The sequence below is a fragment of the Esox lucius genome, chromosome 12 (genome assembly GCF_011004845.1).
Source record: "Esox lucius isolate fEsoLuc1 chromosome 12, fEsoLuc1.pri, whole genome shotgun sequence".
Classification (NCBI taxonomy): Eukaryota; Metazoa; Chordata; class Actinopteri; order Esociformes; family Esocidae; genus Esox; species Esox lucius.
Window position 1 is genome coordinate 4911640 of NC_047580.1, and position 27386 is coordinate 4939025.

The window sequence follows — 27386 nt, forward strand, 5'->3', positions numbered from 1 at the left end:
TTACAATTATCTGAATTATATGTATTCACGTACTTACAACGCATGAATATCTCATTCGGGATTTCTTTACTGCAGAATGTGTTTCTGCTACTCCATGTGTTTGGTCTCTTCCATAACACCCTTTTGATAAAATGGTACCGTCCTCGGTGTCAACATGGAGTCCCTGGTAAGACGTAAATTATTTTCATTTTTGGGCATATTTATACGTAAAGTTTCAACACATTTTAGCCCACTCTAAATTAAGAACATCTTAAATGAGAGTTCGCTTGCGCTCGGTCATTCATGTACGGACTGTAATCCACAGTGAATAGCTTGCTTGCTACAAATAGTGTTACAAAGTCCGTCGACAGTTGCAGGACTCCGCTAACTAATGCTGCTACACCTAGGCAAGAATGGAACCCGGTGCTATCAGCACATTGTTTCGAGAATATAGTGCACACCCCATCCCTATTTCGGCCTTCTTGACGATTGATGGAAATATATTGAAAGGCAGAACTTTCAATTTATCGACAGGTGAGCTAGCTTAACACTCGTCCGCTCACACGTACACAATTGAAAATGCGTAACCATAATACCCGAAAACGTGTATTTTGATGTGGTTTAAATGCATGATGTTAGGTCTTGTTTACTTTGTTTCAACGTTTAATATCTTACGGATATTAAACGCTGTCAGAGTGGAGTCAGAGTGAGACAGTCGGGGGAGCCAGACTGCGATATGCCCAACAGTGGGTACTGATTCAAAACAACAATAAAGAGACTGACATAGACATCCTACCCCCAAACCCTGGCAGCCTTTTACACGGAGAGTAAGTAAACAGAGACGCTTTCACCAGTTTCATCCCTGTGTTGCTATTACCATAATGTTTCCTGCGGTTTCCAAGCGTGCTTTCTCTTCCTTTTTAGACTGCTGAGTTCTTATTCCCCTTCTGGAGATCTGAAAGCTGTTGTCAGGGAGACCAGCAGTCAGAGGGGACATCAGTTCCTAGAGGTAAGGTGGACCATTTTATTTTTTTCCATTAATGGCAACCAAGTCAATGGTGAACACTGTCATTATTAGCATCATTTCTGCACCCCTGCTTTTTTCCTTTTTCTAATGTGTAATTTCACTCTCAATCACAAAACTCATGCAAAAAATGGTCTCCAGTGAGACTGTAATAATGTGTGTGGTTGATACTCGACAGCCTCCCTGGACCTAGAAAGCACCACATGTTCTTGGTCTAGTCTTAGTGCTATTTGTTCAGCACAGATCCTGTTTCTGGGTTATTTACAACATGTACCTTGGGTATATATATTGTGGATTCTGACTAGATGCAGGACAGTGCATGTCTTAGGTTTTCCCAATATCACAGTTGGGATCTTACCCGTCATTTGCTAACCAGCTCTCTTCACTGGCCACACTTCAGGTCACATATCGGGGAGGATTGGAGAATGTAATATATGGCACAATAGTTCTTCTCAAGCAGTGCGTAGCACACAGCAGTTTCATAATGGGTTGCAATAAAAAAAAAGGTGCACCACCCACATGCTAAAACCGCCGCCGGACGAAAAACCTTGGTGTGCAACAAAAAAACATTGCCAGTTCAGACACTTATATAATGAAAATATTTATCTTCCCGAGATTACCCGCGGAATCTCAATGGGATTAGTCCATAATATGTATTTACAAATACATACGTACATACATACATACATACACACATTTTATTCTAGTAGTTTAATTAGTTCCATCCCTCTAGACTATGCATGTACGTATGGACTGTGTAAAACAGGCATTTGTTAGTTCTGCCAGCAACTATGCATCACTGCCGGCTAACCTCTTGTTGGTCCCTGGGTGGGAGACCACATGCTTTTGGAAGCAGTTTTGGAAGGCCAGTCGGGAACGTATTCCTCTAGACTTAAGATCAAATTCCAATGTCTCTGGGGACATTGCCCTGCGATTGGTGCTGTCTTTTGGGAGTAAAACAGGTGACCCGACTTATTATCTGAAAAACCTATGGCACTTCGATTCACCCTTACTTTGTAAAACAGTTTCAGTACCTCAGCTGGTAGTAGGACAGTACATAAATCCTATTAATTAATATTTGTATTAATATTGTGCTGGTTACTCTGTACTGTGGCCAGGCATATCATTGGGTGAAAGTGGGGAGAGAGGAGCGGCTTTCTTAAATGAACTACAGTGGATATAAAAAGTCTGCTCACTCCTGTTAAAATGGCAGGTTTTTGAGATGTAAAAGAATGAGACAAAGATAAATCATGTCAACTTTTTCCACTTTTAATGTGACCTATAATGGGAACAATTCAATTGAAAAACAAACGGAAATCTTTGAGGGGGAAAAATGAAAAATAAAAACCTAACAATAACTTGGTTGCATAAGTCTGCACACCCTCTTATAACTGGGGATGTGTCTGTGTTCAGAATTAACCAATCACATTCAAAGTCATGTTAAATAGAATTACACTTTAGTCATTACACATCTGCCATCATATAAATTGACTCTGATTTATCACAGCTGTTCTAGTAGGATTTTTCGGACATTTTCTTAGTTGCATCTCAGAGCAAAAGCCGTGGTCCACAGAGAGCTTCCAAAGCATCAGAGGGATCTCATTGTTGAAAGATATCAGTCAGGAGAAGGGTACAAAATAATTTCCAAAGCATTAGATATACCATGGAACACAGTGAAGACCGTCATTATCAAGTGGAGAAAATATGGCACAACATGAACTGGACATCCCTCCAAAATGTATGAAAATGTATGAAAAGATGAGGAGAAAACTGGTCAGGGAGGGTTCCAAGAGGTCTACAGCAACATTAAAGGAACTGCAGGAATTTCTTGCAAGTACTGGCTGTCTGCTACATGTTACAACAATCTCCTGTATTCTTCATATAATGGGCTATGGGGTAAGGTGGCAAGACGGAAGCCCTTTCTTACAAAGAAAAACTTCCAAGCTCTGCTGAAGTTTGCAAAAACAAACATCAAGTTCCCCAAAAGCATGTGGGAAAATGTGTTATGGTCTGAGGAAACCAAGGTTGAACTTTTTGGCCACAGTTCCAAAAGGTATATTTGGCGCAAAAACAACATTGCACATCATCCAAAGATGACCATACCCACAGTGAAGCATGGTGGTGGCAGCATCATGCTCTGGGTCTGTTTTTCCTTTAGCTGGAACTGGGGCCTTAGTCAGGGTGGAGGGAATTATGAACAGTTCCAAATACCAGGCAATTTTGGCACAAAACCTTCAGGCGCCCGTTAGAAAGCTGAAGATAAAGGGGAAGTTCACCTTTCAGCGCGACAGCGACCCAACGCACACATCCAAATCCACAAAAGCATGGCCTCACCAGAAGAAGGTTAACGTTTTGGAATGGCCCAGCCAGAACTGACAGATTTGTCGCCCTTTTGCAAAGAAGAGTGGGCAAATATTGCCACGTCAAGATGTGCCATGCTAATAGAATCATCCCAAAAAGACTGAGTGCTGTAATAAAATCAAAAGGTGCTTCAACTAAGTATTAGTTTAAGGGTGTGCACACTTATGCAACCTGGTTATTGAGAGTTTTTTATTTGCCCCCTGCAAAGATTTCAGTTTGTTTTTCAATGGAATTGTTCATGTTATAGGTCACTTTCAAGGTGGAAAAAGTTCTGACATCATTTATCTTTGTCTCATTCTTTTACATCACAAGAACCTGGCATTTTAACAGGGGTGTTTAGACTTTTTATATCCACTGTATATTCTGTCGCTCTGTCACATTGTCAACAGGACAGCATGATAACCAGCTGGCTGCCGAACCTGAAAATGTCATGTAATTGATGCAAACCTACTTCATGCCCTTTGTAATTGTGGGTACAATACGCATTGGTTTGCTTTTTATAAATTCTGTCTTTACATTTTCAGGTGTGGAGCAACTATGGTATGAAAAAAGTCCTTGATCTAACAGCTCTCAACAAACACGGACGAGTGTATGAAGATGGTAAGCCCTTCTGTACAAAATGGCTGGAGGAAAAGTATTTAGGTGGCAATAGTGATGGGACGCACAAAGCCGTCAAAATTTCAAACCAGTTGGCTTGAAGCGAAAGGGCCGAGCCTCGGATTGGTGTAACAATGCCATGTCATTGATTAGGTCAGAAGCCTCGTTAGATCACGTGCTTTTTCCAAAGCCTCTTGTAAAATGCATGCTTCTATGGTTGTTTGATGCCTGAGTCTTTCTAACACCGACCTCTATTGGTCACCTTTAGTAATTTACAAAAATAATTTGCTAGCATTTTCAATCCAGTGATGGTGCAACCGGTAGCGTTGTGGACTCAGTGTCTGATGTAGTGGTGTGAGATCGAATCCAAATGAACTTTAGCGAACTATTTGTGTTCAGTCAATACTGTTTATTGTTGTTGTATTGTTTAATTTAGTGTATTTTATGACACCTTGCCTTCATAATCTAAAGCATTGGAGTAAATACACAGTTTAAAAAAGCTGTCTGGAAAGTCAAGAAGAATGATGTCTGTATAAACATTATATTTATTCCTGACCAGCAGGTGATGCCAATCAATTACATTTGTTTATAAAGCCCTTTTTACATCAGCTGTCACAAAGTGCTTTTACACTACACCCATTCTGAAACCCCAAGGAACGTGCAACAGCAGTCTTGAAGCACAGTGGCTAGGAAAAACTCTCTAAAAAGGGCAGACGTTTATGAAGAAACCTTGAGAGGAACCAGGCTCGGAGGGGTGACCAGTCTTCTTCTGGCTGTGCTTGGTGAACATTTTAAGAGCATGTGGGCTGTGTCCAGAGTCAGTATCACCTAATTCAGGTCAGAAGCATGACCAGTGTGATGGTAATTCCATCAATCAGAACTTTTAAAGGAGTAAGTACAGAGATAATCCTCATGGCACAATTAATAGTTTATTTGCAAATAGAGAGACGTGTCAAACACTTACAGAATAATCGTCAGAGGAGTCTCTGAAGTAGATATATGAACAGTCCATATTTATTACAGTTAAAAGGGGTGTGGTAAGATGCTGTCCCATGTCAATAAAATACATTCCCTTTATTCTGTCAATACCTAGGTTTTAACCAAGGGGCAGGCTATCCTCCCCCAGACGGGTAACCTCTTCACCCCCCCAAGAGGTCTTACATAATCTGGACAAACAATAGATAGACACCAATAACAAGTATCAGGCATTGGTCTTAAAACACAAGTATTATCTCAGTTATTATTGTAAGTACAAACAAAGTGAAACTACATTATTTAACCAAACCCAATTCAACATTTAAATGAGGACATCTAATTTTACGGGCTTAGACTATTTTGCCCTCTGTTTCATGCTATGACTATATTGGATGTAAATCCAGTCTTCATGGAAACTGCGTGTGTTCTTAACATTAAAGACCATCGCCATGTGATGGTCTTTACAAAGAGAGAGAAATGTTCTTTACTCCATACAAAGAGAGAGAAACACATTATTTTAAACCTTTTGTAATGAAACCACAAGACCATATTTTACCAAATTAGGAAAGCATCATTGTACCACTCTCCGATATATCACTCTGAGTACATTTAGGACATTATTCTTGAATGGAATCCCAAGTTATCATGCGAAAACATCTAGCCCGACAAGATCTGTGAGGGCCCCTGCGTATAACAAGTGGTCGTGCCCTACCACACGGATACGTAACGGTTAACCTCACAGCTCCGGTTAGCTGTCGGCAACCGGTTTGCTTCCCCCATGTCGCCGGAATTCAATCCGAGGATGTCTCACTACTCTACATGAGTGCCCATGTAGAAGAGTCCCAATAAGGAACCTTGTTTCAAAGGCACTTAGACACTTTCCTCTTGCCATCTTGATGTTAATGTCTTAATTATATTATGCAGAACAACCATATGGTTATATCGTTAAATTCCTGCATTTAGTCTGGTTTTTCCTTTAATTTGTCACCTGCCTGTATTTCTCAGGTGCAGGTCATGTTCTGATTCTTAATGTAGATTTAGCATTTAGCATGGCAAACATTGCCTAAGAAGGCCAACAGACTCAGAATACCAGTGTAGAGAAGTTTAGTGTTGTTCCTACTTGTAATATAGGCCAGAGATATTCAACCCTTTCCTCAGACCCCCAGTTGTTTTGCAATTTTGTTGTAGCCCTGAACAGGCATCCTGTAGTCATCAATCAAAGGAATGTGAGGTAACACTTTACAATAAGGATACAGTAATAATCATTATTAAATGCATTAATTGACATGGATTCATGATGTATTAATGCATCTATAATGCCTTGATTATGTGTACATGTGTTAATAAACATATTAACTAATTATTATTAACTGTTGGAACACATCAATAAACATTAACTAATATATTAAAACAGTGTAAACTAATTGTTAATGAATGCGTCTACAAATAATGAATTGTGTGTGGTTGTGTCAATAAACATATAAAGATCTTAAATTGTATTAATCTTTAATTATAATCAAACAAATTATTATTGTCTGCAAGTGCTTTTAAGCTATGAAAACATAGTTATGACTTTACAGTTTACAAGGATCTCAAAGCTACTTAATTAATACTTAATTATCAGAACTTAATATTTTATAACCATTTGCAAGTTCTATTCAGCAATTAATAAACAAATTAATAGTTGTGACTTTGCCAAAAGGATAACACCTTAACTTAACTATTTATTAATTATCAGTATAGCAGTTCATAATCATCTAAAAGCATTAATAAACTAGAAAATACTGCTTTACAGTTATTAGCATGAATAAATGAGATCTGCATTTTTGCACAAAAGACTATAAAAGCATCAGACATTTGGGTAATATTACTTTGGAGTTAATGAAATGCTCTTTTTTGTGAGAACATTCAAGCATGTTTAAAGTATATATATAACAGATTCTTGAAACAGCAGAATTATACACGTGATAATTAAGCAATACATTTGGAGTGTAACACATGAGTTCTTGAACATCATGACATATCAACAAGAAATAATTAACAATTGACAACAGCTATTATTGTTCATGATGCACACAAGAAAAAGCAAGCAAGTAAGTAAGCAACAGGTCACTAAGTAACAAGTAAGGTAATGTTCACGAAGGACAAAAGCCTGGCTCCTGTGACTGGACAGTATTCAGCAACAAATGTTGTTGGGGGAAAGGTGTTGTTTGTTAAAGGAATTAGGGTTATTCAATATATGCCTTCTAAGAAATGACTTCATTTGAACTGATTATGTTCAATAATAAACGTTTAATTGTTTTTGCTATGATGAAAGACACCAATTCATGAATCTGTAGTTGCATTATGTCATCATGAAACCATTTAAATTAATGTATGAATTCATGTTTGTTATTGGGTCATTCAACAGTTAGCTAGATATATTAATGTTTATTAACACATGTACACCGATGATAATTTGCATCAATTAAGATTTGGATTGCAATATATTAATGTATTGATTGATGTTTTTTATTAGTTACCTATTCGTTTAGTAACATGTTTATTGACACAACCACACACAGTTCATTATTTGTAGATGCATTAATTAACTATTAGTTTACACTATGTTTTAATGTATTAGTTAACTGTTGGAACACATCAATAAACATTAACTAATAATTTGTTAATATGTTTAACACATGCACACATAATCAAGGCTTTATAGATGCATTAATAAGTAATGAATCCATGTCAATTAATGCATTTAATAATGATTATTACTGCATCCTTATTGTAAAGTGTTACCGAATGTGAATGAGTGAATTAGTAGAATCAGATGTGCTAGCTCTAACGTAGATCAAATACATGAATGGCTGGGGATAACTGAGGAACAGCTTGAATACCTCGAATACAGGCTACTCAACTATTCAACTCTGGGCATGTGGGACCTGAAGTACTGCTGGTTTTCATTGTAGCCCTCTAAACAGGGACTGATTTAGACCTGGGACACCAGGTGAACATAAACCAAGCAGTACTCTGTTGCAAACAACCTCGGTACAAACAGGCAAGCTATTTAAGCCTCATATCAAACACAAGTGAAATGTAAGGTTACCCTGCATTAGAACCCAAGTTTTGATTAATCTGATGGATCTTTTCATCAAGGAGATTACTACAATCAGATTTACTCAATTAGGGTTCGATTTAGGACCTATGGGACTGAATCTCTCGGGGGACAGTGTTGGGCAGTCCTGCTTTAATGCACATAAGGCTCAGTATGTTTAATTGGTCAGACAAACTCAATCTCCATTTGTCCTCTTGTTTGCCATCTTTCTCTGTGTGCAGGTCAGTTTGGGTGCCTTGCCTGGTCGGCGTGTGAGAGCAGGGTGCTTTACGTAGCCGAGTGGAAGAGGCCTACAGTAGAGTCATCTGATTCAGCATCCAGCCCATCGGCAGTAGACTCAACTGCAGGGCCCTCTGGAGACTGTTCTGGAAAGGTATCAGAAACGCTTATCCATTCTCCTGGTTGAATGGTTTTTGTATGTTTCACAGTCCATCCAGTTGACGTCCTGGTAGTTCTGGAAACACTTGTGAAGCACTACACTTCAGACTATTCTAACTAGTAAACAAAAGAACTCCTGCACACAGTCTGTGTAACTAGCAATAAGAATTTAATAACAATGTTTCGGTACAAAGAGCATCAGGTTATTTTTAATTTTTTGGGAAAAATAACCTGATGAAGGTCTTTGTACCAAAACATGTTATTAAATTCCTATTGCAAGTTATGCAGACTGTGTGTGGGAGTTATTTTGTTTACTTGTATCGACCTATGGTCTTCTCCGTGTGCAAAAGTTAAATTTCTCATTCTTTCTGGACTATTCTAACTAAAATGATTTGTGTTTTTCATGTTTAACACTTATCTTGCTGTGCAGGAGGACGGGCATTTATTCTGGGATGACTGGGGTGAAGGCCTGACCTCAAAGAGTGTCCCTGTGCTGTGCGTGGCCGACGTGGGCAAAGGAACGGTAACGGTGTTACAGGGTGTTCCTCCACATGTGTCCCCAGGCCAGGTAATTAAAAACACCTGAGGCTTTATCAGAGCATCTTGCAATTTTGAGACTTTAATGTCAAGTTCACCAGTCACCTAAAATAATGCAGTTAACATAAAAGAAAGGTTCAACATCTGTGTTCTCATATTTCGTAAACCCAGCTCTTTCAGTTTTCTGGTAAGTCCAGAAAGGGTGCCAGAAATGTCATTAGTGATGCATGATATATTGACTCAATATCGTTATCGCAATATAACGTTGTGCAATATCAAAATCGAACATGTCGCAGAACGTATGCGATTTTACGTTTATTTTGTGGAGAGATGAGTACATTTGCTGTGTGGCTTAGTTGTGTTCAATTTAGAGGCTGCTTGAAACCGCTATAGAATGATCATGTGTCATTGGCCAGTTGCCCTGTTCAACCTGGTCTCAAAATTATTACGCAGACAATTTAACGTAAATTTTTAACCAGGTGCTTTTGTAACATATATTACGTTAAGTAAAATAACGTTAGAGTCTGAATCGAAAAAAAACAAACATTCAACCGTATTTCGAACCGGGGACCTTGCACTTCCCAGAAATGTGTGCTACCCACTGCTCCAGACAGGTACCTGTAGTGCAAAGGTGAGTGGTGGTGTCACAACATAAATATGTTTGGAGTAATTTTCTTTGTAATCCTAACCCAAACCCTAACTTTAACCCCAGAGCTGTGAGACCTAACTGTAACCAAACCTTAACCTAACCTTTTTTTTGCCCAAACCTTAACCCCAGTGCTGTGATATCTAACCTTAACCCTAACCTTAACCCCAGTGCTGTGATATCTAACCTTAACACTAACCTTAACCCCAGTGCTGTGATGCCTAACATTAACCTAACTTAACGTAAAAATTCATTAATTGCATAATCTAGCGGTCTTGGTGTTGCTGTTACACATCCTTAATCTACATCTCCAGTGTGGGGCGATGGGTAGGGTGACTGCCTTCGAATCTAAATGTCCCTGGTTCGAAATACTGGGCCAACATTTTGTTACAAATCGTCATTATTTATACGTTTTCATAGCGTTCGTAAATATCATATGTTTGTCAGTGTATCTATGCAATAATTTGTTTTTATGTTTTCAAAATGATTTTGTTTTTGTGTTGATTAAGTACCGTGTCTAAAAAGCCAATACCTGTGATTGGCCCTGTTTGAGAGTTGACAAGCGTTCCTCTACTGTAAAGGCTAAAATTAGGGGCATATCCTAAGAAAAACGTTAGATTAAACTTTGTCATTGAACAGTACAGTACAGTATAACACTACTCATGTTTGCTCCTTGGGTTTTAAAGCCATGTGTTTTGTAAAAGTACTTTGTGACATCTGCTGATGTAAAAAGGGCTTTATAAATACATTTGATTGATTGAGTACAATGAAATGCAGTTAGCATCTAACCAGTAGTGTAAATAGAGGAGGGCAGAACATCTACAAATAATAAGTGTAAAGTAAGTACAAATGGGATGTGTAGATGTGCAATGAAGGCAAAGGCAAATGGCAGTTCTGAACCCTAATTTGCTGCACGCGTCTGATACAATAAAAAGTTGGAGAGGGTTGGCAGGTCTACTGTACCACCAGTACAACATGTCCTGTTCTGTAGACAAGGTCTTTATTTATTTATTAATGTTGTACCAGTCCAATATGACTGTCAGTTGAAATAAACCCTTGTGTTGTAAGAACTTGTTTTCATATGTTATAAATCTATTTTGATGCATTTTCCCAAAACCTTTAAGTTTTTACAAATATTTAAAAATATTGAAATGAATATCGACATTGCAATATTCATGATCAATATCACATTTTGTCAATATTGTGCAACCCTAAATGTCATGTGATTCTATGTAGCATGTTATGCTATAAAATGTAATTGACAATAATTGTGTCATGCTAATTGTCTCTGGTTAACAGGCTCTGTGGGCCCATGATGGCCAGGGTGTGTTTTTTGTGGGCTGGTGGCATGAGCCCTTCAGACTGGGCCTGAGGTTCTGCTCCAATAGGAGGTGAGCAGCAGCCTGTGTAGAGTAGCCTGTTTACATCATCATTACCAGAGTAATATTTAACTGATCCAAATGTGTCATTATGAAACCCAATGTAACCTACAATCATCGGAAGGCTAGAATGAGAACTTTTAAAAATTCTGGTTTCAGGTCAGCTCTGTTCTCTCTGGACCTGGAAGGAAACTGTGGTGATTATATGTGCTGTTGTATTTGTTCCTGATAGTTTTTATTGTCATGGTAAACACCTTGTTTATTAGCAATGACTTAACAACGCCAATGCGTTTCTTTTCTCTTCTCAAACCGTTTGGCAATCAATCTTGTCTTCCCTGACACAGAATGTCTATGTGGGGACACAAACTCTGTTTCTTCCCCCCGCCTGAGCCCTGATGGATGCTTTCTGGTGTATCTGCAGGGACAGGTGTTTGGGCCCCATGGCCAGTGTCTTAGCATGCAACAGGTACGTTTTTAGCCTTAAACCCCCAGACCTCTGTTCAGAGCTGCACCATTGGTGAGCTGCACCATCCATACACTGTTGAATCCCAGTCTTCTCTTTGTCCACAGTATGACCTAGAAAAGAGGACTATCTCTGTGCTGGTGGATGTAGTCCAGAGACCAAAGAAAGGTATGGAGTTGGGAATGTGCCTCAGAAGGGCACACTACGGAATCAACAGAACATCTGAAGCTGACAGAATCTAACGCTTCTTCCCCCTTTCCTCCGACCCTGTCTTTTTATCCCCCACTTTCTCAATCTTTCTTACCCATTCTGGTATCCTCATCCTCACCCCTTTTTGGGTCCCTAGAGGACTTTGCTGGGCTGTATGAGGCTCTACCGCCTCGTTGCTGGGCCGCAGACAGCCAGAGAGTAGTCTTCAGTAGTGCCCGGAGAAACTGGAGGGTATAGTATAAACACGCACGCAGATAGACAAGTGAACACAACTTCCTGCTCTGTGATTGGAGTTCTCCATTTCTCCTTCTCTCCCAGGACCTCTTTGTGGTGGACAGGACCACTAGGAGAGTGACTCGCTTGTCAGACCGTAAGTTCTCCTTATGATTAGTGCTCAGTTTTAATCTCTAGCCTCTCAAACTAAAATGAACCAGGGTCCGGTTTCCCATGATCCAGGGTGCCTGAAAAATATCTCTATCAATTAAGCGTAATGGCTGAAACATATATTTGAAATCAAACACTATGCAATTGTAAAAAAAAAAAAAAAAGAAACAAGCAGAGGATGAAAATGTTTTTAAAGAAACATTTAAAAAAATGTAATGTTGAGTACAGTTAACTACAGATCGGTGACAAATTTAAGGAAAAACAGAATAAATGAGTGGAGGAACATAATTTATACAGATCCTTCCATACAGGTGTACTGCAATTAACGTCCTATTGAACACCTATGGGAGCTTGTGGATAGATGTGTTAGTGTTCATCACCACCATCATCAAAACGCCAAATGAGGGAATATCTTTTGGAAGAATGATGCTCTTCCCCTCCAGTAGAGTTCCAGAGACTCGTAGAATCTGTGCTAAGGTGCATTAAAGTTATTCTGGTGGGTCTTGGTGGGTTAACACCTTAATGAGACTGTTTTTTTCCTTTAATTTGTCATCCGTCTGTATATGCTATACCTATATCCTAGGCCTTTTCTTCAGTAATTTTGAATTCAAAGTCATGTTTGTAATCATTATTAAATTGAGTTCCATTTGGCTCATTTGAGGCTATTTATGTAATATTGGTGTCAATATATTGTTTGCTAAACAGGATAATAGATAAAGAAATTAGAATAAGACCTAAATTCTTGCTGTCTTAACCAAAAAAGCATCTTAATTAATATTAAGGAAATATTAAGGAAAGACACCAGCCCTTTTCTCATTTTAGTATTGTGAAAGTCTGAGATATTTAGTAAACATTCTCTCTGCGTTGTGCATTGGAAAATGTACGCAGTGGCTTCAGCTGTTTCTGGAAAGGTGCTTGGTTAGAACACTTGTAAGCATAAGTTCCAATGCTATCAAGAAAATTGACCTGGTACTGTAGCAAACCACTCATCATTTCTCCACTCAGCTGAGATCGTTGGGAGCTGGAAGCTGCTAACCATCCAGAATGACCTGATGGTTGTCCACTGTTCCCATCTGAATGAGGCCCCACGCCTGGTAATACAACATTATGGTCATTCAGGTTACCCCTGACACAACACTGGTCATTCAGGTTACCCCTGACACAACACCGGTCATTCAGGATACCCCCTCACAACACCGGTCATTCAGGATACCCCCTCACAACACCGGTCATTCAGGATACCCCCTCACAACACCGGTCATTCAGGATACCCCCTCACAACACCGGTCATTCAGGATACCCCCTCACAACACCGGTCATTCAGGATACCCCCTCACAACACCGGTCATTCTTGATACGTCCACACAACACCGGTCATTCAGGATACGTCCACACAACACCGGTCATTCAGGATACGTCCACACAACACCGGTCATTCAGGATACGTCCACACAACACCGGTCATTCAGGATACGTCCACACAACACCGGTCATTCAGGATACGTCCACACAACACCGGTCATTCAGGATACGTCCACACAACACCGGTCATTCAGGATACGTCCACACAACACCGGTCATTCAGGATACCCCCTCACAACACCGGTCATTCAGGATACGTCCACACAACACCGGTCATTCAGGATACGTCCACACAACACCGGTCATTCAGGATACGTCCACACAACACCGGTCATTCAGGATACGTCCACACAAGGCTGTGATTATTTAGTTTACGTCCACACAACGCTGTGATCATTCTGGTTACCCCGACACCACGCCGCATGTATGTTACTCATTTCAGGCGGTGGCTTTCCTTCCATCGGCTGGGTTGGAGGCACAGGTGTCCTGGGACCCTTTGGATGAAGGGCGTCTGCTTGGTGTTATCGTTGACATTTTGGACATTAGCCCTACGCCGCAGGAGGACAATCCAGAGTACTGTGAGTCAGTCCTAAAGTTTCAGAATTCTTCTAGTCACCACATTCGTTGTCTTTGAGAAAACGATGACGTGATGCTAATGAAGTGAACGGCATCTTCTACAGCTGGCTTAGACTTCGGTGCCCTGCTGGTGACCCCAAACCATCTCCCCTCAGGCACCAAGGTCCCTTTGGTGGTGTTTGTCCATGGTGAGAGAAACCTCTGGAGAATTAAAGCTCCTGGGCTCCTTTTCATAATGTAGAGCAGGATTCCTGGTCTTGGAACAGATCCTCACTGTCCATAACATCTTATTCATTATGATCCCAAAAGGGAACAACTGATCCTAGATCAGATCACACTGAATCATGTGGGTTGTTCCCAGGTGGACCGCACTCCCAGTTCTTTACAGAGTGGAATGTCACCTCTGCAGGCCTGGCCACACTTGGCTTTGCTGTACTCATGGGTAAGACGGTGTTCCTCCCATCTTTATCCTGTATGCTTGACATGCACAGACACACAAACAGATCCACTCATATGTAAATATTATAATTTTTTCAGTAAATTACCGGGGTTCCACTGGCTTTGGCCAGGACAGCATTCTCTCCCTGACTGGTAACATCGGCAGCCAAGATGTCAAGGATGTGCAGGTACCTTAAGTCTCCAACAGAGAGCACTGTTGAACACATCTCGTGTCTGAAAAGAATTGCAGACAGAGCCTCCTTTGAAAGTGTTTCTCAACATATAGAAATAATTTGGCAAGGGTTTGAGCTAGCTCTGTACTTCTGACGCAGTAACTAACCCCTTCCCAACTATCTTTCTCAGAGGGCTGTGCTTACTGCAATCTCTGACCAAACTGCTTGTGATAAGGCTGTTACCCTGGACCCTAACAAAGTGGTGGTGATGGGTGGGTCTCACGGTGGCTTCCTGGCCTGCCACCTGATTGGCCAGTACCCGGATTTCTACAAGGCGTGTGTCGTCAGGAACCCGGTGATCAACGCCGCCACCCTACTGGGAACCAGTGACATTGTGGACTGGTGAGATGTTATCTCCTTCTGCAGTAACAGTTTACCGGACTGGAGACTGTAAACCACTGTCTGAGGTGGGCTTGTAGGGGCCAGAGAGTGTACATCGGATACTTAAGGGACTACAAAGCCAACATGTTCAAGTACAGGTATGCTACGTGTGGTATTGAACCCGTTAATGGAGTTGTCTTTGGCTAGGCGTTACTCCTGTATGGGACTGCAGTACTCTTACGACCAGCTGCCCACCCCGGAGGCCCTGACTACCATGCTCCAGAAATCACCCATCACCCACGCTCCGCAGGTGAGACATTGCATGCGCAAACAGACTGCGCCATACAATCAATTGGCGCACAGTGGAGGGTAGAAAGTGCTGGCCATAGCTGTCACTGAGAAATTATGATGTTTGGTCTGTGTCCAGATCAAGGCCCCTGTTCTCCTGCTGCTCGGAGGAAAGGACAGGAGAGTGTCCCCTCACCAAGGCCTGGAGCTGTACCGCGCTCTGAAGAGCAGGGGCTCGCCCGTCAGGTGACAGCCGTTTGTTCAATTAGCCATCGTCTTGAATGGAATTATTATTATTAGTTGTCCAAAGAAGGCACCCTCTTAAAATAGCCTGTATTATTATTGGGAGTATTCCGAAGGAAGAACCCTCTTAAAAAGGTCTGTATTATTATTAGGAGTAGTCCGAAGGAATAACCCTATTAAAATAGTCTGTATTATTATTAGGAGTAGTCCGAATGAAGAACCCTATTAAAATAGTCTGTATTATTATTGGGAGTATTCCAAAGGAAGAACCCTATTAAAATAGTCTGTATTATTATTGGGAGTATTCCAAAGGAAGAACCCTATTAAAATAGTCTGTATTATTATTGGGAGTAGTCCAAAGGAAGAACCCTATTGAAATTGCCTGTATTATTATTAGGAGTAGTCCGAAGGAAGAACCCTATTAAAATAGTCTGTATTATTGTTGGGAGTATTCCAAAGGAAGAACCCTATTAAAATAGTCTGTATTATTATTATTATTATTATTATTATTATTAGGAGTAGTCCGAAGGAAGAACCCTATTAAAATTGCCTGTAATATTATTATTAGGAGTAGTCCGAAGGAAGAACCCTATTAAAATAGTCTGTATTATTATAATTATTAGGAGTAGTCCGAAGGAAGAACCCTTTTAAAATAGTCTGTATTATTATTGGGAGTAGTCCGAAGGAAGAACCCTATTAAAATAGTCTGTATTATTGTTAGGTGTAGTCCGAAGGAAGAACCCTATTGAAATTGCCTGTATTATTATTAGGAGTAGTCTGTCTCTGTCTTTTATTAGGACCAGAGTAGCCTAGTAGTTAACAGGTTTGCTAGGCCGATTTGGTTCAAGTACTTCAAACTCACTTTCTGGAACTGGAAATTATTTCAAGTTCTCTTCTGTTGGATCTCGTCGATTTACTAATCCAGTTTTCTGGAATGCCCCTCTGGACTGTCCCCTGCAGGTTACTGTGGTTTGAAGAGGATGGTCACTCTCTGGACCGTGTTGACACCCAGGCTGACTGCTTTCTCAACACAGTGCTGTGGTTCCAACAGCACCTCCACCTGCACTGACAACTGGTTTGACTGGACACACACACAGTGAACTGAAAGACATCACTCTTTTGTATGGTACTACTTTAGTATACATTGAATTTGATTGATAAACTACCATTTTCTGTAGACTGTTTTTCTACTGGGTTGTTAACAAATTCATTGTTACCAGATTCTGCAGATGTGATTTTTTTTTACTATTGCATTGTGTTGTCTTGTCAACAATAAATGTTTTGTATGTTAAGTAGACGTCAACATTTGGCATTGATTGGTAATTGTGCAGGATTGTTTGTGAGCACCAGAGACAGTGGATGTCAATAGAAATTTTTGGCGGAAAGCATCCAAAGCACCAAACCACAAACCTAAGCCGGTATCCCTACTGCTGTTCAGAAAGGAGTCACTACCAACTGGCGCTGCTGCATAAACCATACCCTGGTGTGACAACCACACTGTTCCAGACACCATTCACAGCTGCTGTGTAGGTAGAACTGACCCTCCCCACGGTTAACTCTTCTTCAGGATACTCAACGTTCTGTACAATCCATTTTCAGCCCTGCTGTTATGACATTGAGAGTAAAACCCCAAAACAAAATGTGACAGAATCTGAAGGGGATCAAATGAATTATGCTTGCATTTTTTTGTTCTGACAGAGCTATGTATTTCAAATATGGATTCTACTATGCTTATAAAATAATTTGAATGGTTTATTTAGGGTGACCAGACATCCCGTATTTCAGGCTGTTTTCAGGTGTCTTGATGTTTTGTCCCGTATTTTACTTGGTTCTGTTTTTTGATTGGTCCGACCTACTGCCCATTTTTTTATGTGACAGGTTAATCTTGATTTGCCATGCGTGTCAAGTCTTAAAGTCCCTTATTTTATACAGTCTAACTATGATCAAATCACCGGAGTGTGCAAAATCCCAACTCGCCGTAACTACCATGAATGAAATGTTATTTGTTTCAGTACATTTTGGATTAAAGTGCACAGCTTTCTATGACTAACTGATTAAAGACAAGGGGGCTATGAGTAAGACTGGCTCATGCGAAAAGTACAACAGGCCCCCAGACTCCACACCAAAAGTGAGTAGGCATTATCTTTATTTAAGTTATTACAGTTGTTGTTGTTGTCTACACCTGAAATGTAGGGTGTATTAATTTTACAGCGCATAACGTGTTCATGTTAACGTTTCAGCACAAATAACAACGGTTCAGTGCAAACAACAACTGTTGTTTTACTGGGATCAGAAACTCTTCATCTCTGCCTTTTTCAAAGAAGCACATAATGTGTTGTTCTGAATGAAACGCGCTTTTGTTGCTTCAATCTAAATCTATTTCTAGATACTGTATCCAGGCAATGACAGTACACACATACACAAGATACTCTATTTGTACATTTGATATACAATTTTATGTACAGTAAAATAGTAGGCCCTCCTTTGTTGTTTGTTGTGTAGGTGGTGGGTGCTTCAACCCTAGTTAAAGCATGCATAGGTGATTTATATAATATAAATAATTTGACAGTCAGAGCTAAATGTACATGTGCATCCTCTGTACATGTGGGTTGCCCCGGGAATCAAACCCACATTCCTGGCCTTTCAAGTGTCACACTCTACCTAGCCTTTGAGGACCAATTTCTTTTTTAGCCCAATAGTTAGTCTTTTGAACAATCAAGTCCTTTTTCATTAGATCTTTTCAGAATTGGGCTGCTTGTTTAAGTGCAGTCTTAGTTACCTCAAGTAAACCGCATAGTTTGTGGTTTACCACGAAGAATGAACTTCTCTACTGTTTTGACCCATGACTAGCCCTGTGCATGTAAAACTCCACCGATACTGTGTGTGACTATGTTCATCTTTCTCTTTGCAATAAAGTATATTTTATGAATAATAATCTGAACTAGGTAACCAGAGCTCAATACCATTTATTGGTACAGTGCCGTTCTGGTGTCCACCACTAGAGAGCAATAGCGGGTGGTGGTGCTTTTAGCAGAGCCTGAGTCATTGTATCTGCATCTCTTCTGTTGGCGTTGGCTGGTCCCCAGGCTGAGGGACCCTGATGGCTAAAACATCAGTACCCAGGAGAGGGAGGCTGGAGGAAGCAAAACACCAGCACTACATCAGGGACAGGAGTGGACCCAGCCAGAGGCACAGAGCGAGGGATCATCAGCTTCTTGAAATGCCATATTTGTCAGGTGGATGGATTCTCAGCAAAGGAAAAATGCACAGGGATGTAAAGAAAAATGTTAGGGATCTTTTATTTTGGCTAATAAAACATGGAACCCACACTTTACAATTATATTTTTTGTACTTTTATATTTCGGTTCAGTTTAAAAATGTCTGTGTCCCTTAGCTCTATCTGTCTATGACTCATTGTTGATCTGTAGTCTCTGGCAATGTGCTTTTTCACTTGCCTTTTCATTCACCTTATATATGTTTGTCAGGCTAGTTTTCTGTGAGAGTGAGCAACAATATGCTGTTTGTCTTAGTGTGTTTTACCCTTTTCACACTGTTTGAGGAGCATAAGGAGGCCATGGAAATGAGCCCAGGGTCTCCCTGCACAGTCATCTGTTCCACTGTGATCTCTGCTTCTACAGCAGCTGCTCTGTCAGCAAAACTAGTCAAACACTGCTCTTGTGTGTTACTCCTACACCGAAGGGCTTTCTGACTATGAAGACCAGTGTAGTGGACGTCCTCTGACTCAGTTTTACTGCACCGCACTGTGAAGACTGGACCTTTGACCACCGTCCACACATCAGAGGCCCAACCTACTGTGAGGGCAAAGGTCATAAATAACAGGATGTCTGTGAACGCACACAGCCCTTTGGTTTGAGCAGGTTCATTAGGCGGTCAGCAGGACCACCTGTAAAACATTTGACCCGAGTGCAACCATCGAGCGGCAGCTTGATGGATGTGAAACCAGTGACGTGGACGTAGCATCTTTACTCTGACGGTCCTTAGGGGATGAGTGGGTAGGATAAAGTTTGTTACAGCAAGTGAGAGAGACCTTATGACTTCCTAGTTAGACAATGAGCAATTCCCAGTTTTGTGTTCAGTTCCTCAGTAATGGATCACGGACTGTCTGATTGGTTATTAGTTGACCTACTGGGTTACTGGCTGGCTGTTGGGCTGTAATCCCAGAACCATGTTTTGGAAAGTAAAACAACCCTATAGTATGGGCTTGAAGTTAAAGCGCCCATATTATGACTGTTAAAATAGGTCTATAAATTCCATAAAACATGTTTCTGAAGTTGTTTGCTGGAAATAGCTTGTAGGAAAAGATTCTTACCTCCCTCTATTACCCTCTGTTTCAGTCCCTTTTCTGTTTTCTGCTGCTCATTGCATATTCATTAGCTGCTGCTCCTTTGCCCACGCCCACTCTAACTGTTACCATGGTAGCGGGGAGAGCGTAGTAGTAACGGAAGAAGCTAGAGGTTAGCGTTACCTTGTACTATGTGGCAAAACACTAGCTAGCTAAAATGTTAGTTTGCCAAAACACTTCTTGGTTAGTTTGTGTAGAATTGCAAAATAAAGACTAATTGTATAGAACTACTTACATGTCCCTTGTCTGCAGGTATTCCACGCAAAGTTGGAATTGCGCACTCTTTTAGCAAAAGTTTCTTGGTTAATCCTGCCTTGTACTGACCGAAGTTGGAGAAACAGCCCGTCTCAAAGTGGTTTGCACAAACCGACAATTTTTTGACAACTGTAGCAGGGACATTGCCTTCAAAAATGAATTCAAGCCATGCCACTCTTCTGTCCTATGCGGCTGGGACGCGATGGAGTGTTTTGTGCTCCTCTTTACAGCCAACAACAGCACAATTTAAGTGGTGCTTCTGAATCAGTAACAACATGGAGGATATCAGAGAAGAAGTTACTGCTGTACCTGGTGGGTGGTGCCTATAGACGGTGGAGACATTAGGTATGCTCTGTTGGGAGGGGGTGGAGGGTGGGAATATTCAAATTTTTCGGACTGTGATCTAATAGCTCACCCAGAGACTGAAGACAGAGGACATTCAGAAACCCATATCTCACTCAAAGCAGCATGAATGTTTTTTTTTTTTTTTCCAAAGTTTGTATGCGTGTGGAAGCACCAGAGACACAAAAGAACACCCCAAAACCCAGAAAAAGTGATTTCTTCATAATATGGGCACTTTAAGTTAGAATGAGTACTGCATTTTAAAAATATAACTAATCTAGGCTATAAACATTTTCATATTTCCATTGGGTCAGTTGTTTGTACAGTTGGCCAATAGTATAGGCTACCAATGCAGGGGTTTTGTTGAGCAGGAGACTTAGTCTTTGAGATCAAATGTGCTCAATCTACTTTTTAATCTGCATTTTAAATGTGGAGGATCACGTTTTTTTTTCAGTAGTGTTGACCATGCTGGAACAGACACTGTGTCCCACTCAGGTGCTGATGGTATCAGTGGTGTTGACCAAGCTGGAACAGACACTGTATTAAAGGTGCTGATGGTCTCAGTAGTGTTGACCAAGCTGGAACAGACACTGTATTAAAGGTGCTGATGGTCTCAGTGGTGTTGACCAAGCTGGAACAGACACTGTATTAAAGGTGCTGATGGTCTCAGTGGTGTTGACCAAGCTGGAACAGACACTGTATTAAAGGTGCTGATGGTCTCAGTGGTGTTGACCAAGCTGGAACAGACACTGTATTAAAGGTGCTGATGGTCTCAGTGGTGTTGACCATGCTGGAACAGACACTGTATTAAAGGTGCTGATGGTCTCAGTTGTGTTGACCAAGCTGGAACAGACACTGTATTAAAGGTGCTGATGGTCTCAGTGGTGTTGACCATGCTGGAACAGACACTGTATTAAAGGTGCTGATGGTCTCAGTGGTGTTGACCAAGCTGGAACAGACACTGTATTAAAGGTGCTGATGGTCTCAGTGGTGTTGACCAAGCTGGAACAGACACTGTATTAAAGGTGCTGATGGTCTCAGTGGTGTTGACCAAGCTGGAACAGACACTGTATTAAAGGTGCTGATGGTCTCAGTGGTGTTGACCATGCTGGAACAGACACTGTATTAAAGGTGCTGATGGTCTCAGTGGTGTTGACCAAGCTGGAACAGACACTGTATTAAAGGTGCTGATGGTCTCAGTGGTGTTGACCATGCTGGAACAGACACTGTATTAAAGGTGCTGATGGTCTCAGTGGTGTTGACCAAGCTGGAACAGACACTGTATTAAAGGTGCTGATGGTCTCAGTGGTGTTGACCAAGCTGGAACAGACACTGTATTAAAGGTGCTGATGGTCTCAGTGGTGTTGACCAAGCTGGAACAGACACTGTATTAAAGGTGCTGATGGTCTCAGTGGTGTTGACCATGCTGGAACAGACACTGTATTAAAGGTGCTGATGGTCTCAGTGGTGTTGACCAAGCTGGAACAGACACTGTATTAAAGGTGCTGATGGTCTCAGTGGTGTTGACCATGCTGGAACAGACACTGTATTAAAGGTGCTGATGGTCTCAGTGGTGTTGACCATGCTGGAACAGACACTGTATTAAAGGTGCTGATGGTCTCAGTGGTGTTGACCATGCTGGAACAGACACTGTATTAAAGGTGCTGATGGTCTCAGTGGTGTTGACCATGCTGGAACAGACACTGTATTAAAGGTGCTGATGGTCTCAGTGGTGTTGACCATGCTGGAACAGACACTGTATTAAAGGTGCTGATGGTCTCAGTGGTGTTGACCAAGCTGGAACAGACACTGTATTAAAGGTGCTGATGGTCTCAGTGGTGTTGACCAAGCTGGAACAGACACTGTATTAAAGGTGCTGATGGTCTCAGTGGTGTTGACCATGCTGGAACAAACGCTGTATTGAGGGTGGTGATGGTCTCAGTAGTGTTGACCAAGCTGGAACAGACACTGTATTAAAGGTGCTGATGGTCTCAGTGGTGTTGACCAAGCTGGAACAGACACTGTATTAAAGGTGCTGATGGTCTCAGTGGTGTTGACCATGCTGGAACAGACACTGTATTAAAGGTGCTGATGGTCTCAGTGGTGTTGACCAAGCTGGAACAGACACTGTATTAAAGGTGCTGATGGTCTCAGTGGTGTTGACCATGCTGGAACAAACACTGTATTAAAGGTGCTGATGGTCTCAGTGGTGTTGACCATGCTGGAACAGACACTGTATTAAAGGTGCTGATGGTCTCAGTGGTGTTGACCATGCTGGAACAGACACTGTATTAAAGGTGCTGATGGTCTCAGTGGTGTTGACCATGCTGGAACAGACACTGTATTAAAGGTGCTGATGGTCTCAGTGGTGTTGACCATGCTGGAACAGACACTGTATTAAAGGTGCTGATGGTCTCAGTGGTGTTGACCATGCTGGAACAGACACTGTATTAAAGGTGCTGATGGTCTCAGTGGTGTTGACCAAGCTGGAACAGACACTGTATTAAAGGTGCTGATGGTCTCAGTAGTGTTGACCATGCTGGAACAAACGCTGTATTGAGGGTGGTGATGGTCTCAGTGGTGTTGACCATGCTGGAACAGACACTGTATTAAAGGTGCTGATGGTCTCAGTGGTGTTGACCATGCTGGAACAGACACTGTATTAAAGGTGCTGATGGTCTCAGTGGTGTTGACCATGCTGGAACAGACACTGTATTAAAGGTGCTGATGGTCTCAGTGGTGTTGACCATGCTGGAACAGACACTGTATTAAAGGTGCTGATGGTCTCAGTAGTGTTGACCATGCTGGAACAGACACTGTATTGAGGGTGGTGATGGTCTCAGTGGTGTTGACCATGCTGGAACAGACGGCTAAATATCAAATGAACCCCTTCCCCTGCTTGGTCATGAGTTTCCTGAGGCTGGGGGAGTGATAATGTAGGTGTTTATTAGACATGGGGATAAGTTGTGCCTAATTATAAAACAGATACACTTGTTTATGTCTGATTTTGAGAACTGACACATGCAAAACATCAAATAGATATTAAATACATGTTTATTTGTTACTGAGGTTTATTTCTTGAAAATAGCAGCAGAGATTTGTTAATTTCAATTGTATACTTGGTTCATTATTTTGAAGTAAAACATGAATTACATCCTTTACATCAAAGTGTCCCGAAGATGATGGATTTATGAATCCCCTTGCCACTTTCTTAAAAGTCACCCTCTGAGTTTGGTCAGCAACATGTGACAATGGGGGGCTCTCCGAGCAAGTTGGACAGGGCAAAACCACTGGTTTTGGGATTCATTAACACTGGTTGAGGAGCAGTTCTGTGTGTATATCCCCCTAGCATTAACTTTCTAAAACGAATCAAGCTCACCTAAAATTATTGCAAATGGGCAATATAAAAAATATTTTTTTACCAGATAAAAGAATGTGTTGTTATTTCAAGTGATCCAAAATACATTTTTAAATTTGCAGAATGTATATGAAACTCAAAATTAAAATGGATCAATTCCTTGAGTTGTCAGGTATTCATTATTTGATTGTTTTTTGTGCATGTAATTACTACATCAAAGATGTCTACAAACTGATGTATTTTAAGTTTTTTTTATTCTGGGTAATGGATTATTGCTCACTTAATTGCCATATTTAATATTTTGGTTGAAATGAACACTTTTCTGTAAGACAACTGTTGAGGAACGTATAATTGTCTTTGTTCAGGATGGCTGTGGAGGGAAAAGTAGAAAGTATCACAAAATATATATATATATATTTGAATGATAGCATTATGTTGTATTAGCTATAAAGTAAACTAATCTGTTGGCACTCACCTTGATGCAGGGTGTGAGAGTTGACATGGTTGTATTGGTTGTTGTCCCCACTGAAGCAGACACGAGGTGTTGAATGTTCTTGTGTTCGATGTGAACCTCTAGCTTATCTTTCATATTTTTGCTGATGGAAAGTGTCTTAAAGCATTTCAACCCCCGTTCTGAGTCTAATGATTTAACGTCCTTAGCCTGACAAGTTTCTTCAGGTGGGATCATTTCCAAGGACTTGCTGAAAATGGTGGGCACTCCCAAAGCACTTGCTAAACGTTTCTGTTTCAGGTTCATCTCAAGAGGTTTACTAGATGCCTTTTCCATGAATAAAACATGTTTCACTCCGGGCATAGCACTTCTCTGTGGATTGGACAATCTGATTTCCAGGCACTTGCTTGCCAGTGTAGTTTCAAACTTGTTGCTGGGCTCAGCTGTACCATCTTCCAACACAAGTTGAGTAGCTGTCTCTGTGACAACAGGAACATTGCTACATACACGTTTCACAGTAGAAGAATTATCAGACACACTTGTTTTTATAGAGAGATGATTTTCCTCTGTATGTTGTTCCAGTGATGTTATTGTTTTTTGGCCCATTTCCCCCTGAAGTTGTTGACCAGCAAGCAGAGGCTGGGAATCGGTTTCAGTGGTATAGTTCATCTCATTTCCCTTGTTCATCCTATTACTCTGTTGACACAGACTGGCTTCCCCCGTAAAGTCTTTTGTCCAAGTCAAAGCAAGCTCACCATCAGCCAACTGCTTTTTAATGACTTTCTTCTTCAAAAGAGACTCTACTCTTCTCCGTACCTCCTGGTGGAATGGGTTTTCATCAGCTGTCTTCATCTCCAGGGAGTCTGAGTAGAGATTAACCACGCCCAGTCTGTTTTGCTGTCGGTTTTGGGACAAAATAATTTCAAAATGTTTGTGTGCTTTCTTTTTCTTCACATTGCCCTCTAAAGACTCTTTCTGTTCATCAATTAAAAATGGAAAGTTGCTTGTCTTCACCTCAATGTCATATTTCAGCTTAGGGTAAATCCTAGTGTGGTCAGTCTTTGGTGCTGGAATGACAGCATTAAGAGATCTCTGCCCCACCCGAGGCAGGCCCAAGAGGTGTTGAATTTTCTTGTGTTTGATGTGGAACTCTAGCTTGTCTTTCATTTCTTTGCTGATAAAAAGTATCTTAGAGCATTTCAAATCCAACTCTGACTCTAATGATCTAACTGCCTTAGGCTTAAGAGTTTCTTCAGGTGGGATCATTTCCATGGACATGCTGAAAATGGTGGGCACTCCCAAAACATTTGCTAAATGCTTCTGTTTCAGGTTAATCTCAAGACATTTAATAGAAACCTTGTCCATGAATAAAACATGTTTCACTCTGGGTATAAGGATGCGCATACCTGGTCTGATTAGCTTCATCATCAAACTCTTTGGAGGAGCACTTCCCTGCTTTTTTATGACTTTCATCATCACATGCGACTCTAGTCTTGTCCGTACATTCTGTTGGAATGAGTTTTCCACAACATGGAAACCCAACTTAACTGGCTGTGGACTCACTGGTGTGACCTCATCAGCTACTTTTTTCTCCAAAGTGTCTGAGTAGACAGTAGCCACTCCCAGTAGGTGTTGCAGTAGATTTTTCTTCAAAGCCATGTCAGAATTTTTAGTAGAGTCCTCTCCAATCCTGCTGGTAATAAATGTATTCAACAAACGTGGACAAACTTCGCAATCTAAAGGCATACTAGATGCTTTAGTGTCTATATTTTCCCATTTCCCTTTCTGAGCATTTACTGCCACCATGGATCTATCAGTAGTTTTCACTTTTGTAAATGTGGTCTCTGCGTTGTCATGCTGGTGAAGTTCTGGGAGTTTGTCGACTTGTTCAGGAATCCTTTTTGTGACATGCTTTAGTCTTTCCGGAAGCAGCATCCCAATAACTCGAACCAACAGTATGGCACGTCTCCATAACTTCCGTATTATCTTTCGGCTGATTCTTTGCTCAAGACTCTGACTCCCCTGCCATTTTACTGGAAGTGGGTTATTCAGTTCTGACCTATCAGCATGGACCTTGTCACTTATCTCAGCTCTTGCAAACGCATGCCTATATTGGATGGAGCTGGAGGGAAATGAGCTCAGAGACCAATAGCTGCTGTCAGTCTCACTGCTATTGGTGGTGTCATTCCTGTGCTCTGTAGAGTCCACTCTGATGTTGATGAACCTGCTGACATCATTGTTAAACGGGTGCATAGACCTGCACTCTTCGCAGTCAGATGGTAACTCCACATGAGAACATAAGGAAACCAGTTCACTGACCGTATCATAGATAGGTTCAATATCAGCATCATAGTCAGCAGTTTGTCTATAACTGGAGCGTTTACATTCAACATATGGATGTAAACGCTGATGTGTCTTCCTCGGTTTTCTGCTCGCACCAGGGACATTGTGCACAGTTTTCTCCAGCAGTTCATCCAGGTCATGATCTACGCAGCAGCAATCCCTTGTGAGAAAGGATAGAACTGATGTTAATTGTAAAGTGTTGACTAGACCATACGCTGAACATTCACCAGGAACTTTCACCCCCACACAGCTCTCCCAGAGCCTATATGCTTTAGGACCACAATGAAGCCTTGGAACATGCAGGCAGGCAAAATGCTGACTTAAGTTCACCAGAGAGAAAGATCCAAAAGTAAGATGATTACTTCTTGTGAAAATGTGTCTAAAATCAGCCCACTGCATCCCATACTAAACAGTCTCAGCAGAGTCAAACCTAACTCCCCTTGATGGGGTGAAGACTTGAGCATCACATTTTTAGCTAGCTAGACAGACACGCAGACACGAATAAACTTACATCAAATTAGTGTCACCGTAGTCTTCATATTCACCTCTCCATAGATTTCGTATGAACCACAATATGAGGCCAAAGCCGAACAACAAAACAACAACCTTCAGATAGATTGCCACATCATGATCCTGGGATAGGCAAGAAAATAAATGCTTATAATTCGTGAAATAATTATTTTGGGAAGCAAACATTTTAGAAAGCCATTATCTCTACTACACTTTGTTGTATAGTAGAGTAGTAGTTTATAGTATTTTGTGTAGCTAATGGCAAAC

At 41.1% G+C, this 27386-nt stretch overlaps 2 protein-coding genes across 3 annotated transcripts; one reads left to right on the forward strand and one right to left on the reverse strand.

Moving 5' to 3' along the window:
- Positions 1 to 70: 70 nt before the first annotated feature.
- zgc:136971 (S9 family peptidase) lies at positions 71 to 16789 on the forward strand. Of its 2 annotated transcripts, XM_010895847.3 has the most exons (22): positions 71 to 166; positions 387 to 513; positions 674 to 806; positions 904 to 988; positions 3889 to 3964; positions 8261 to 8412; positions 8848 to 8985; positions 10900 to 10991; positions 11139 to 11176; positions 11324 to 11445; positions 11550 to 11610; positions 11789 to 11883; positions 11971 to 12022; positions 13042 to 13130; positions 13841 to 13976; positions 14079 to 14162; positions 14336 to 14416; positions 14512 to 14600; positions 14776 to 14987; positions 15174 to 15276; positions 15394 to 15500; positions 16458 to 16789. In XM_010895847.3, the coding sequence occupies exons 1-22, from the start codon at positions 155 to 157 to the stop codon at positions 16564 to 16566; spliced, it is 2193 nt and encodes a 730-aa protein (XP_010894149.2). In that variant the 5' UTR covers positions 71 to 154; the 3' UTR covers positions 16567 to 16789. The 2 variants fall into 2 exon arrangements, with proteins under 2 accessions (XP_010894149.2, XP_034151812.1); XM_034295921.1 differs by lacking the exons at positions 387 to 513; positions 674 to 806 and having other exon boundaries at positions 140 to 166.
- A 7293-nt stretch (positions 16790 to 24082) lies between these two features.
- On the reverse strand, positions 24083 to 25461 carry LOC109616419. The gene is made up of 2 exons (XM_020051624.2): positions 24291 to 25461; positions 24083 to 24185 (listed from the first exon to the last, which is right to left on the reverse strand). The coding sequence occupies exons 1-2, from the start codon at positions 25431 to 25433 to the stop codon at positions 24177 to 24179; spliced, it is 1152 nt and encodes a 383-aa protein (XP_019907183.2). The 5' UTR covers positions 25434 to 25461; the 3' UTR covers positions 24083 to 24176.
- Positions 25462 to 27386: the final 1925 nt, after the last annotated feature.